At 37.4% G+C, this 14461-nt stretch overlaps 1 protein-coding gene across 3 annotated transcripts in view; it reads right to left on the reverse strand.

Annotated features, from left to right (window-relative positions):
* LOC149811519 (ubiquitin carboxyl-terminal hydrolase 5-like) overlaps positions 1-14461 on the reverse strand; it is a 71748-nt gene that overhangs the window by 7373 nt on the left and 49914 nt on the right. For 2 of the 3 annotated variants that reach the window (XR_016428610.1, XM_089993808.1), the window contains exons 9-11: positions 14015-14272; positions 13762-13910; positions 12702-13271 (exon numbers count right to left, since the gene is read on the reverse strand). Coding sequence is in view for 2 of the 3 variants with exons in the window: in XM_089993808.1 (XP_089849934.1) it covers positions 12702-13271; positions 13762-13910; positions 14015-14272 (977 nt within the window). In the remaining variant the exon portion in view is untranslated. Of the gene's footprint in view, positions 1-12701; positions 13272-13761; positions 13911-14014; positions 14273-14461 lie in introns of those variants that run through there. The other variant, XM_089993809.1, reaches the window with a different exon arrangement.

Raw genomic sequence — 14461 nt, forward strand, 5'->3', positions numbered from 1 at the left:
AGGCAAGGCATTGCCTGTGGTGCCTCGAGGTGCACAAAAAATGAGTAAATGCCATGAGGCGTGCTCCTCATAGGCTATGAGCCCCCCCCCCCCCCCACCTCATGGCGAGGTGTGCACCTCATTGATGTTGGGTCAAATGGGGGTTAAAGCCCCCATTTGACCCAAATTAGGGGAGGCCCCGATTAGGTCTCTCTCTCTCTCTCTCTCTCTCTCTCTCTAAAGGAGGAAGAAGGAGATATTCTCGTCTCTCTCTGTTTTTCTTCCCTTGCTCTTCTTGAACAATCGGGTTTGTTAATAAAAGAATTAATTTGTTTTTGTTAATTAATTATATATTGATTTAGTAATTCATTGATTTGTTGCTTATTTAAGATTTATACGAGTGGCATGCTATTTGTATTATGTAAATGTGTTTACTATGTATAACTATGTGTGGTGTATAGCATTATGCTGTCTTTTATACTATGTAGAGTGTTTCTTGCTAGTTATTGTGATTTTCTTGAAGATTGTCTATTAAAATATTCAATTATTCATTAATAGCACATAAATGATACATCTTTATTTTTGTTTTTTATTTGACCGATTTTTTAATAATTTTTTTGAAGCTTACGCCTTACGCCTTTATGCTTACGCCTTGCTTTATGAGCGGATCTTATGCCACGCTATGCCTCAACGCTATTCACAACATTGGCACAACCTATTACATAAAAGGAAAGGACTAAAATACCCCTAATGGGTATTACCTATTACAAATACAAAACAACATTATATAAATATATATACACATAACTATATATATATACATTATATATGTATATAGCTATGTATATATACAACTTTAACACTAAGTTTCCTTCCTTGTTTCACATAAAGAACTTGTTATTTAACCATTTACAAAGCCTTCTCAGAAGACATCATCGTTTTAAAACCTAAAATGTCTTTTGTAGTGTGCAGTAAAAGTAGACTGCAGGGTGAAATACTGGTAACATAGCTTTCTACATGAGAATGAGAACAGGAAATGTGATGAAGGCAAGTCGGACAAAGCGAGAAATTTTATGGCCAATGGACAAACTATGCCATTATGGAAAAACCAAAAAAGGTTGAATCCAGACTCCTGAGGCATCCACTGTATGGTGTGAAGCTTTGTACTCACACGCAAGCATATCTATGCATGTGAGAGCACGTGTGTGTAATATATTTGGTATTATTTATAGTAACACACTATCTAGTAGACTGCATATTTTATAGATCAACCACTAAAGATGTGATCTGTACAATTTGAGTGAACAATATGCACTAAATTAGGAAGTTTTGATGTCTGGACGAGTTCTAAAGAAATCTAAAAATCAATAAGTCAAGCTTCTTTTTTAGCCAAATAGTGTGTCCAAAACATGTTTTCCAGCAAACAAGCAATGATAGACACATTTATAAAGTTAAAACAAGTAAAACGCACCTGAAAACCTGACTTTTGCTAGAAAGTATGTTTTCACTGTGTGATTAAGGGGGCTCACACATTAAAAAGACAAGGGGAGTCAACATCAAGAAAAATTAAACATTCACCTTTCTTTGGCATCCATCTTCTCTATACTTAAGAATGGATGAGGGGCAGCTGTGGGACAAAAAACTGTTCTTCACAATCTTTTTCAAAATGACACATCAGCTATATTGGAAGTCCAGTCACTTTGGTATTTGTTGGTGTTTTCGGTATTTTAGGGGTGTACTGCAGGTGGCAGAGGTGTAAAAGGAGGGAAAAGTTTGGTAGTTTGTAAAGGTCGAGGTGAGGGTAAAGCAAAATGTGTTTTACAAGCTTTCAAGAAATGACCTGCCTCATAGTGATTATTATGATAATTTTTTAATTTGTTGTGGGTATGATCGTATGACCTTGTTGGTTTACTTTATGCCCTCATAAGTTTTAAGATTTGAGGGGTATAAGACTTGGATAGAATATTAAGAGACTTTCAAAGTGGGGTGTCTAGGTGGGGCTATTTCTAGGGGGTTCTACCATTTTGAGATTAGAAATGACCTTTGTTGCTCTGTTTCTTTGTCTTCCTCTCTCAATATTAGGGTTTGGGTGTTGAGTGGTGCTTGGCAAGATGGCAAGATGATATTTTTGCAGCGAGATGGCAGGGAGGTTGCATTTGTTCTTTCATTCTACCTTTCTATCTGGTTCTCAAGGCCGGTGCTCGTGGCTTCTTTTGGATTATTTTCTGGCAAGATGTGGAGGTTGGATCTGTTTTTTTTTTTCATTCTCTCTATCTCTCTCCGATGCAGGTTAGGGTTTGGGTGGAATGTATGCTTATGTTTTCATCTTCCTTATTATTGTGTTCTTTTTAAGGCAGGTTATGGTTTTGGTGGAGGTTGTGCTTTTGTGTGTCAATATTTTTCCAGCTTTCTTTCTATATCTTTTTGTGTTATTGCAAGGATATTCATAACTGTAAATGATGTGGTGATTAAACGAGGATGACATCTCTATTTGGTGTGTTCCTCTTCGTGATTCCTAGTGAGTGCAACCCGATGACAATTGGAAAGAGTGGATCCTGTGTCTGGCTACCTACTGAATCCACCCTGATGACAACTGAAAAGAATGAGTAAGCAAAGATCAGATGAGACAGAGACAAAGTGAGTGTCAAGCCCAATCATACCTCAGTGTGAAATGATGGGAGTCGATGGTGATTGTGCAAATGTAAAATGGATAAAAAGAATCGAGAGAAGGTGGAAAAGAGAGGAATGAATTAAGGAAAATGTCAACCACACTATTCGAGGTGGGTTCTTCTGCATATGCACACTTTCTCAACCATAGACCCTCTTTTCCTTTACAACCCTTATTAAGAGCACTCCCATTTCCATCTAATTAATGTATGGGGTCCCTTATTGGAAATCCCAAATCCCATCTAATTAATGTATCTCTTGTGCATATTGTTTCTTATTCTTCCTTCTTGATACTTGCTTGTTGAAAAACATCTAATTAATGTATCTCTTATGCATATTGTTTCTTATTCTTCTTGAAACTTGCATGTTGAAAACTAAGACATGTTTAACATATTGCTGCAGGGATGGATATAGTCTGTGTGGTGTCTATTTTCCATTGTCGGTTGGTGGAAGGGGTGCTTTCTGTATGTAATATCTTTGTGAAAACTAAGTGTTGTTGACCGCCTCCTATCTCGCTGGCTTGGACACCCTATAATGAAATGGTGGTCTTCCACGAACGCCCTTGGAATGATCGAACGAAGTGTCTAAAAGACACTTTAAGCAAAGCCCTTAAAAAGGGTAAAATAGGAACAACACACACATAAATAAATAATTTTATTTATGTAAAAAGGATGCTTGAAAAGCATTACAAGAAGTGAAGTTTACAAGGGGGCTGCACCCCTATTTATACAAGAGCTAATGGGAGAGCTCATAAAGAGCTCTCCCTTCTAGCTGTTGGACTAGTCCAACGGATAGAAATCTAGTTGTTGGACTAGTTCCAACAGCTAGTATTTGGTTAAGTAACAAGTGGAACTTAACCAAACTAGATATTATCTAGTTCAATAAATTAAAAGAAAATAATAAATAAAAATAATAAATATATATAATAATATATTATTATTATTATATATATCTATATTACATTTTAACACTCCCCCTCAAACTTACGGTACAATGATAGAAAGTTTGTCTAAGATGAAGTGAAATCTAGGAGCCGCAAGAGGTTTGGTGAAAAAATCTGCTAGTTGGTACTCAGATGTAACATATGGCAGATCAATGGTGTTGTGTAGGTACTCCTCTCGAACATAGTGACAATCCATCTCTATGTGTTTGGTGCGTTTATGAAAGGTCTGGTTGCTTGCGATGTAGATTGCACTCTTATTGTCACAGCACATGCGCGAGGCCTGTGTTGCTTCAGCTCCCATATTAGCTAACAGTCTTCGAAGCCAAACAACTTTCATTGTGGTGGTTGTCATGGCTCTATATTCGGCTTCAGTAGAGGAAAGAGAGACCTTCTGCTGCTTCTTGCACCTCCACGATATGAGAGATTCACCTAAGAACACACAAAAACAGTGGTTGAGTGTCTATCATTAAAATCACCTCCCCAGTCAACATCAGTATAAGCAATTAAATCTAAAGAAGATGATGTAGACAAGAAAAGTCCTCGTGAAAGAGAACTCTTTAAATATCTAATAATGCATAAGACTGCTCACATGTGAACATGGGGTAGGAGCATGTTGAAATTGACTAACTGTGTGGACATCATGTGCAATGTCTGACCGAGTGATAGAAAGGTAGGAAAGAGCTCCAACAATTTGTCTAAATGGAGTAGGATCTTAAGTCTTTCTCCATCATCAATTTTCATCTTAACATTAACTACTTATGGAGTATATACTTTCTTTTCATCTGAGATGCCAGACCTGCAAACAATGTCAAAAGCAAATTTAGTTTGAGAAATCAAATACCTTCTAGGGGAATAAGCAACTTCTATGTCGAGGAAATATCGTAATAGTCATAGGTCAGACATCTCAAAATGAGTTTTAAGAAGAATTTTGATATTAACAATTCCCTATTTGTCACATCCAGTGATGATCATATCATCCACATAAAGAAGAAGGATAATGATACCTTCATCAGATTGCTTAATAAACAAGACAGTGTTCAAACAAGAACGAAAACCAATATTAGTCATAACATGACTAAACCTGTCATACCAGGCTTTTGGTGCCTGTTTAAGACCATAAAGCGCTTTCTCAAAACGAAGAATTTTACCCTTCGGAAGACTAATGCCAGGAGGAGCTTCCATGTATACTTCTTCAACAAGGCTCCCATTTAAGAATGCATTTTTAACGTCCATTTGAAATATAGGTCATTTTTTAATAGAGGCTAAGGCAATTAAAGTTCGAACTGTGGTCATTTGAGCTACAGGAGCAAAGGTTTCCTCGTAATCAATGTCATACTCTTGAGCGTAGCCTTTGGCTACAAGACGCACCTTGCATCTTTCTAGGGTCCCATCACTTTTGGTTTTGACTTTATAGACCCATCGACAACCTATAGGTTTCTTTCCAAGCGGTAGGTCTTGGATGGACCAAGTATTGGTTTTTTCTAAAGCATCTAGCTCTAATTTCATAGCTTCAATCCATTCTGCATGATTTTTGGCTTCAAAATATGAGGAAGGTTCAACATAGGATTGAATTAAAGCAAGAGCTGCCCTATAAGAGGGTGAAAAAGATTCATAGGACACAAACTTCCCAGGGGGTCTAGAGATTCTAGAAGTCCTACGAGGAGGAACTTCAGAAAATCTTTCTAACGCGCATGGAGAGCGTTGCTCTCCAATTCTTCTTCTTGAATACTGAAGACTAACATCCCTACTAGTTTGATCTTCAGTATCAAGATCAAAGCTAGCAGGGCTTTGGTCATTGTCAAAACTACATTCAAAATCCTCTTCATCGAATTTGGAAGTTAAGTCAATTGAAAAGGAATATTCAGTAATATCCTTGTGTTTTTCACTTTCAAAAAAATTCTCTTAAACAAGAAAGGTCACATTCCTTGACACATATAATTTATTATTTTGAACATCATAACATCTGTACCCGTTTTTGTTTTCGGCATATCCTAAAAAGGCACATGGGATTGCACGAGGGGAGAATTTATCGTTTTTGTTTGTAAATACAAAACATTTGCAACCAAATACTCTTAGTCTGGAGTAGTCTGGAGCTAAGGTATAAAGTTTTTCAACCGAAGATATGTTTTCTAAAGAAGAAGACGGCATTCGGTTTATGAGATAAAGTAGCAGTTAAAGTTGCTTCTGCCCAAAACCCCTTTGGCACTTGGCTTGCTATTAGCAAAGTCCGAGTGGTCTCCATAATATGATGATGTTTGCGTTCTGCAAGACCATTCTGTTGCGGGATGTTTGGGCAAGATCATCGATGAATAATGCCATATGAAATAAGATAGTTTTTAAACTCTCTAGACATAAATTCTCCCCCTGAATCAGTGCGAAAAATAGAGACATTACTTTGAAATTTGTTTGTGACCATTTTATGAAATATTTAAAAGTAAAAACTTCGGATTTATGTTTAAGAAAATAAATCCAAGTATGTCTAGTAAAATCATCTATAAAGATGATATAATATGCAAAACCACCTTTAGAAATTACTTGTGCGGGTCCCCAAACATCAGAATGTATTAACTCAAGTGGTTTTGAAGAAACAAAAGTTATACTAGAGAAAGGTAATCTTTTCATTTTTTCCAAGAATGCAATCTTTACAAGCAAAATTTTCAGATTTACAAAACTTTCACAAATTTGGAAAATATTGGATTTTAGACATATGAGGATGGCCAAGTCTTTTGTGCTAAGTCTGTTTCCAATTTCTGAACATTTAAGCAAAAAACATTCTTGGGTAGCTCCAAAAAATCCATGTAATATAGTTCTCCTTCTCTGTGGCATTCCCCAATCAGCTTCCCTGACTGACGATCATGTATCCAGCAACCATCAAAAGAGAATGATATATTACATCCATAATAAAAAAATTGAGAAACAGATAAGAGATTCAAATTAAGTTTTGGGATATCCAACTTCTGGAACACAAAAAGTTGTGTTTTTCAAAACACCCAATTCCCTTTATTTCAAGAAATGTTCCATCTGTTGTAAAGACTTTTGAAATACTTGAGTTATTTTTAAGACATTCGGATAAGCATTTATAATGTGAGGTCATATGAAATGAGACACCAGAATCTAAAAGCCAAGGAAAGTTACCTGGACCGGAAACAGATGCAAATGTCGCTCCAGTTGAGGCTTCAGCGAAAGAAGAGACCCCTTGAAGAAAAGGCTGAAGGATCTCCATAAGTTGAGCCATAGAAACAGGTGCATCTTGATCTTTTGATTCTTCAACTGATGCAACCTTCTTTTCATCTCTTTTTTTTTTTATTTTGGACATTGAGGCTTATAATGCCCCGGTTCATGACAGTGATGACAAATCACCTTTCTTTTATCAAACTCACCATTTTGCCTCCCAAAATTGAGGTGGCTTGTAAGTGCGAGTGTGATTCCCAGTCCTAGATACAGCTAGGACGGAATCATCATCAGTTTTAGAGAAACCTTTTCGGAGACGATTTTCCTCCATTGTTAGTTCTTCAATAGTTTCAACAATGGAGAGAACTTTTCCCCGGTGAAGGAGGGCCAATTTGGTGGTTTCAAATTCCGGCATTAACCCAGTTATAAATTGGTAAAAGTGTTTAGCATCAAGTTGCTTTTGGCGAAGCTCAATGTCTTCGGCACAATGCCACTTTGGTTCTAAGAGAGAAAGTTCCTCTCAAAGTTCCGACAACCCATTGTAATATTCACGAATCGTTTTATCACATTGAGTAATTATTCGAACATTTTCTTGGAGGTTGCACACATGTGCAATATCTTTAAGGGAATACATATTTTTAAGGTATTCTCATGCCTTATCGGCATGATCAAATTTGGCAAGGCTTGAACATTTTTTAATGTCAATGCTATTGATAAGCCATGACATTATTTTTGCATGAGCCATTCTCCACTCTTTCCATTTTTTCTCATAAGAGGCTAGGGCTTTGATTTTCTCTTCTTCTGATAGAGGAACCTCTTTATCTCCCTCTTTTTTGGTAAGAGATAGTTTAGGTTCCGAGTCGGAACCATCCACAATCCCCCATAAACATTTTCCCCATATATGGTGCTTCATGATAGAAGCCCATGTTACATAATTCGTATCACTTAACTTCATGGGAATGATGATGACTTTATCATTGACATCCATCGATTACAAGGGGAGAGAAAGAATAGGGATACAAGATGTGGGAGCTCTTCAAATGAAGTGATAAACCACTTCCCTTCAAGCGGCGAAACACTTTTGCAAAGGGCATGGAAACCGAGGCAGCTTTTCTCCAAGATACAATATTCTTGTAGCTCTGATACCATGTAATGAAATGGTGGTCTTCCACGAACGCCCTTGGAATGATCGAACGAAGTGTCTAAAAGACACTTTAAGCAAAGCCCTTAAAAAGGGTAAAATAGGAACAACACACACATAAATAAATAATTTTATTTATGTAAAAAGGATGCTTGAAAAGCATTACAAGAAGTGAAGTTTACAAGGGGGCTGCACCCCTATTTATACAAGAGCTAATGGGAGAGCTCATAAAGAGCTCTCCCTTCTAGTTGTTGGACTAGTTCCAACAGCTAGTATTTGGTTAAGTTCCAAGTGGAACTTAACCAAACTAGATATTATCTAGTTCGATACGAACTAGATAATATTTATTGTACAATAAATTTAAACAAAATAAAAAATATAATAATAATAATATATTATTATTATATATATCTATATTACATTTTAACACACCCTCTATATGGTTCTTGGTTTGTTTGTGCTATGATTTTGAATCCTTTGTTATGTTTTTAGGGTTTCGCTTTTTTCTATGTTCCTTGTGATTAAGTATGAGTTTGCCTTGATTTATCTTCTGATCTGTGTGGAATGTTGATGCTCTGTGATAAGTATTTTGTCTATTCTTCCTCCTCCCCCCCCCTCCTGCTTCGTATATTTCTTGTAGTGGCTTTATTGTTGAGTTGGCTCATTTGTTCTTAGCTCTTTGTTTGGTGATACCGATTCTACTCACTGGGTTGGTTCTATTTGTTCAACTTTTTTTGTTGGTTGGGCTTAGCTTGTTACCTATTAGGGGTAATTCTTGAACAGAGGTTAGACTATTATGATTTTTAAAAAAATCCAATTTCTTTTTATATTTTCTAGAATAGCCGATGTGACTCAACTTTATGCATTTGATAATGTTCTTAAGCTTTTGTCTTGAGATATTACGTATTTTGGGTAATTCTTCACTAAAAAAAGTTTTGTAGTTTTTTTGTCTTTATCCAACTTTTTTATGAATTTCAAAAGTTTTCTATTCTAAGGTAGTGAGAGATAATGCTTGCATTTTGTTAGCTTTTTATTTATCAAGGTATAAGGAAAGACTTTTTTTTAGTTTCATAATGAAAGAAGCTGTACAACTGAGCAAGCATGAACATTGTGCAAACAATAATGATGTTTGAAAAAAAAAAATTCCTGAACATAGGCTTATTTAGGAAATATTACAGATGTGATGCTGAAGTCAAAGTTTTGTTACATAATAGGTGACATTCAGTAGAAATGTACCAAGGTAACTGAGCAATATACACACTCTCTAATCATAAAGAATCCATTTTTTATCAGTGTGGTATTTTTTGTTTCATCAAGAACAATATTTTTTTACCTGCTATTAGAATATTGAATTTAGCTTTGCAATATGTTTACTTGATAGATATTACAATTCCTCAGCATTAAACTTTTGGCAATTCTTTGCTGGACCACATGATTAAATTCTTCATGGTTGTTCCAATTATCTTGATCTATCTATTGGAGCTTCTGATAGACTTTATTATTTCCTACTGTAAAATAGATTTTGGGGTCACTTTCTTACCTTTCTTGTATGTTTATTATGCAGGTAATGCCAAGGTGCTCACTATTGCTACTCTGAACATGGCATGCTTCTACAAGTGTTGTCCCCGTGATTTATCAAGTTGGCTTTAGCGTTTAGTACTTGAAATGTAAGTTGTCATCAGAAATGTACTTGAACACATTGGATACTAGAAGGCATAAACTATGATGAATGTCGGTTGTTCCCTTGTACAAGATAAAAGCAGATCTTTCTCAGCAGATTTATGTAAATTATGTTTAAATAAGTGTTAAATCAGATGATCTGAAACGTCATTTATTATGCATGTGATACAAAAGTGCTCATTAGATGCATAACTTTGATTATATTTCATTCACTGAACTGCTTCTGAGAGTTCATTTCAGGATTCGTTCTTTTTGTTTATAATGACAAAGTTGTATAGGTGCCCATCAGTGACAAAACAAAAATGTTTTTCTTCATTATTTTAACTATTTATTTACCACAGATCACCCCGTCCGTCAGGACAGGCAGTGTATCTAGTCCTGGATGAAGATCAAAAGTACCTTTCTGGTGAGACAACCAAATACAAGTAAAGCATTACATACGTCAGTTTTATCACCCTAAAGCTGGTCTAAGAGCATGGTTTCCAATGGAACCCATGTTAGCAAACCCTTCATTTGGAGTGAACATGTAAACAAAAATTACTACAAAATTACACTTCTCACTATCACATTGTTGGAACCTATGTAACCTGGACATGCCAAAATGGTCGGCATACCCATGTGGACACGCCAAAATGGTCGGCGTACCCATGTCGACACACATCGACACGGGAGCGGGTACCAGACGCAGTGTGGGTACGCCGTGGGTCAGGTCCCATACTGCTCTGGGTCAGGTCCAACCCTGACCCAAACTTTATTTATTTGTTTGATGTCGGTGAAAGGCAGGGAGGAAGGAGGAGGAGGAGGAAGAAGAAGAAAAAAAGAAAGAAAGAGGAGAAGGAAGAAGAAGAAAGAGAAAGAGAAAAGAAGATCGAGAAAGGGTCTCGATGTGGAGAAGAGGGTGAGGGAAGAGAAGGAAGAAGGGGGAGCAACAGAAGAGGAAGAAGAAAAAGAAGAAAGAGAGAGGTACCTTACAGGAAGGGGTCATGCGCCTCGTGGTGTTGCTGCCCAGTGAGTGAAGGAGGAGAGCAGGAAGGAAGAGACTCGGAAGGGGGTGGGGTTGCGAAAACCTGGCCTAACCCCCTATTTCCCCTTTTCCTCGGGTTGGGTCTCTCTCTCTCTCTCTCTCTCTCTCTCTCTCTCTCTCTCTCTCTCTCTCTCTCTCTCTCTCTCTCTCTCTTCTATTCTCCTTTCCAACTTTTAAAACACCTGGCTCAAGAAGAAGCCAGATGTTACCTGAGTCCGATCCAGGTCAGATTCAGACCTGACTCTAATCCAAACCTGGTTCTGATCCAGGTCTAGGTCAAGCCTAATCTGACCCAGATCTTAATTAGATCTGGGCTATGTCACAGGGTTTCGACCAACCAGGTGCTGCACCCGAATCGACGCGACGTGACCCGGGTGCGCGTGCGGGTGTGGCACTCGGTGCGGTCAACACACCCAAGGTCATAAATGTCCAAATTTTGAACTTAAAAAGAAAGAGCCCGTTGAAATGGGCTGAGAAACTTTAAAATTATATATAAAACTTAAAATATATATATATATATACATACACACCCTCCCGCGCCCCCGCACCCAAGTTCTTTTAAAGTGCCGCAATCACCGCACCCGCACCCATATGACATAGGGCCTGGGTCTGATCCAGGTATGAATCAGGGCTGTGTTTGATCCAGGTCTGATTCTGACCTGAGACTAACACTGGTCTGATTCAGGCCGGGTATAAATGACCTGGATATGTTTAGACCCAGGACTGATTCAGACTTGGGTCAAAGCAACCCATATTTGGACTAGACCTGGATCTGTTTTGAGGTCTGAGTCAAACTCAAGACTGACTTTATATATATATATATATATATATATATATATAGAGAGAGAGAGAGAGAGAGAGAGAGTCACTATAATATGAGAACTAATGTGTGAACCGCGATTTTCATGGATTTTTTGTTTTTTTCTCTTGAATATAACAGTAAGGATGTGATCTACATGATTGGTTTTATAAGAACCCGCTCTTGAATCATCCGATTTTGATGCATAAACGAGATTTTTTTAAGGCTAAATCAATGGCTCGTAATCTTCATAAATATTCAAGCATTCAAAAATCATATTTTTCATCGAAAATACACGATCCAATGGTTGATTCCTAGAAATATGGGCATTTCCAACACATTTTTTTGCAAATCCAACCATGTGGTGAGGAATCAACCATTGGATCGTGTATTTTCGATGAAAAATATGATTTTTGAATGCTTGAATATTTATGAAGATTAGGAGCCATTGATTTAGCCTTAAAAAAAATCTCGTTTATGCATCAAAATCGAATGATTCAAGAGCGGTATCTTATAAAACCAAGCATGTAGATCACATCCTTACTGTCAGATTCAAGAGAAAAAAAACAAAAAATCCATGAAAATCGTGGTTCACACATTAGTTCTCATATTATAGTGACTCGTGACTCTCTCTCTCTCTCTCTCTCTCTCTCTCTCTATATATATATATATATATATATATATATATATATATATATATAGCCATGTCCCCGTACCCTCACTTTTTAAAATTTCTGTGTTGTACCTGTACCCAGGTGACATAGGTTGGAACTTGGCCTCCGTCACTCAGTTGAAAAAACAGCAAATACATGGAAGTTTTCTTTCCAATAATTCAACCGACACTTTAGCCACAGGAAAACAAGAATAAAATCAACTTTACTAATGTTAAATCTCCACGAAAATTCTAGGTGGCAAGGCTACCCAAGATCAATCAACTCGGAATTCCTTAGGGCAGGTTGCTCATTATCCAGTTATTGGGAAGAAAAGGTCCATTGCAATAACCACAGATCTGATACTGGAAGTGCATCTCTTTGAAAAGCAGATAAGAATCCACCTATGGAATAAAATCTAACAAAAGAATTGTAAACATAAGATGTAACAGTTATTGTATAATCTTCAATGATTTTAGGATTTCTCAATGGGCATTTCCTATTAAATTTGAAAGACAAATATCATGGTGAAAATGAAGAATAACATTTGGGGCAGGTCAGTTATGTTATGGTGTCCTAACAAGGTTATTTTGCTACATGACTATACAACGTGAAGGAGACATGCAGAGAGAGAGAGAGAAGCTAACCACATATCTTCAGGTACCAAAGGCTCTTCTCGCAGAAAAGCTTCCAAGCATGTATACAGTGACAATGATTCTGTGCGTGGCTCTGTGCGCGATTTCTTATTCACACTTCCATACTTGAACACTTCTGGTAGGTTATCAAGATAATGGGTATCATACTTCTCCAAATCTTTCTCCGACCAATCAATAAAGACTAAAATGGATGATGAAGAAGATGGCAGCCGGATTGGTTTGTCTTCTCCTACAGTTAAATCAATGCAGACATTGTTCTCATCTACCAATTGAAGGGGCAATTTGAAGGAAGCAGCCACTTTCTGACCATTTTGCTCTTTTTCTAGTGAAGAATCTGAACATGAATCTCTCACATCAAGCCCTTCAGAGACTTGCTCTGCTGTAACTTTTGTTTTGCCTGGTTCAGAAGGCTCTGATATTTCAGTTCTTAGCATGGGAGCAAGCATTACCTGGACAATTGCTTGAACATCCCCTCTTGTGTTAACATCCTGTGAGATCGGTGCTACAAGAGGTGTGCCATAAGGTTTCCAGACCATCTTGCTGTGAGCATTATTAGGCTCCCTGAGATTCATTTCCATGGAACAATTTAGTGAACTTTAGGGCAACAACAATATGGTGCACTTGTTACATTCACTAAAGCCGTAAATGTTAAAAACAGCTATGTACATTCAAACATAAATACCACCAAGCCCTTGTCTTATTTATATAGTGTACATGTGTTGTAGCAAGATCAGTTCATGTCACATGGCTTCATAAGTGAAATACATTAGGGCACATTTGCCTCCCATTAAAGGAGGCTCTGAGCAAATTTTCCTTCCAGGGAATTCAAGGAGTGGAGGAGGGAGGGGTGTTGGTTAACTTGGTTCAGTTTGCATCCAAATTCCAAGGGAATAAGGCCCATGGGAAGGACAATTCCACAAAATTTTCTACGGGAAGAAAAGCAACCTTAGTCTAGAGTTTGTCAATATATTCCTTAGTTTACTGACAATAACATACACACAGGAAAGACCACTCAAGTAATGCAACAACTCAGAAAAGCCTTTCAACTTACACATCCTGCTGACGGTGTATCAACTGCAGAAAAGTTGTATTCTTCACAAACTTTGGAAGCTTATATGCAGCAAGGTGGTCATCATCCTTTATGGTGGATAGGGAAACTAAAATGTCATCTAGGAAACGGTGAATCAAATGACTGCGTATCTGCAGGTAGCATAATGTCAGTGATAATCAACTGAACAACAAAAACTAATCAAACCAACACTTAAAATACATCACATTAGATCAAGAACTTGTCAACTACAAACCTCTGCAAGCAAGAGCTTCTCCCCTGTCTTCAATGAGCAAGCACTGCTAACAGCTTGAATTAGATCCCTGCATTTACCATGCTTGGGCACAGTTACAGTGCATGGTGTTGGCAGGGCACTTCCATCACTACTGAAGACCATAAGGGTCATTGACCGAGTTTTTGTTGATGGTAATGGCAATGAGAGGTACATGAAAGGATCAAAAGTAATAGAAACTTTCCCACAAAGAGGGCAAACCAATGTTGACTTGTATTGACCCTGCAAAATTCACATTAATCAGGAGAATGTTAAGGCAGTAAACCACTTTAGCTGCTACTATCCAAGAGAAAAATTGGAAAGGGTGCATCTCCAATTGTAATTAACGAGAAATGACAAGTTCTCTACGACATCCAACTATTGAGAATGATATCCAACAGGCAAAATTTCATATACTTCCAATATTATCCA

The sequence above is a fragment of the Nuphar pumila genome, chromosome 17 (genome assembly GCF_984573655.1).
Source record: "Nuphar pumila chromosome 17, dmNupPumi1.hap1.1, whole genome shotgun sequence".
In the NCBI taxonomy this organism is placed as follows: domain Eukaryota; kingdom Viridiplantae; phylum Streptophyta; class Magnoliopsida; order Nymphaeales; family Nymphaeaceae; genus Nuphar; species Nuphar pumila.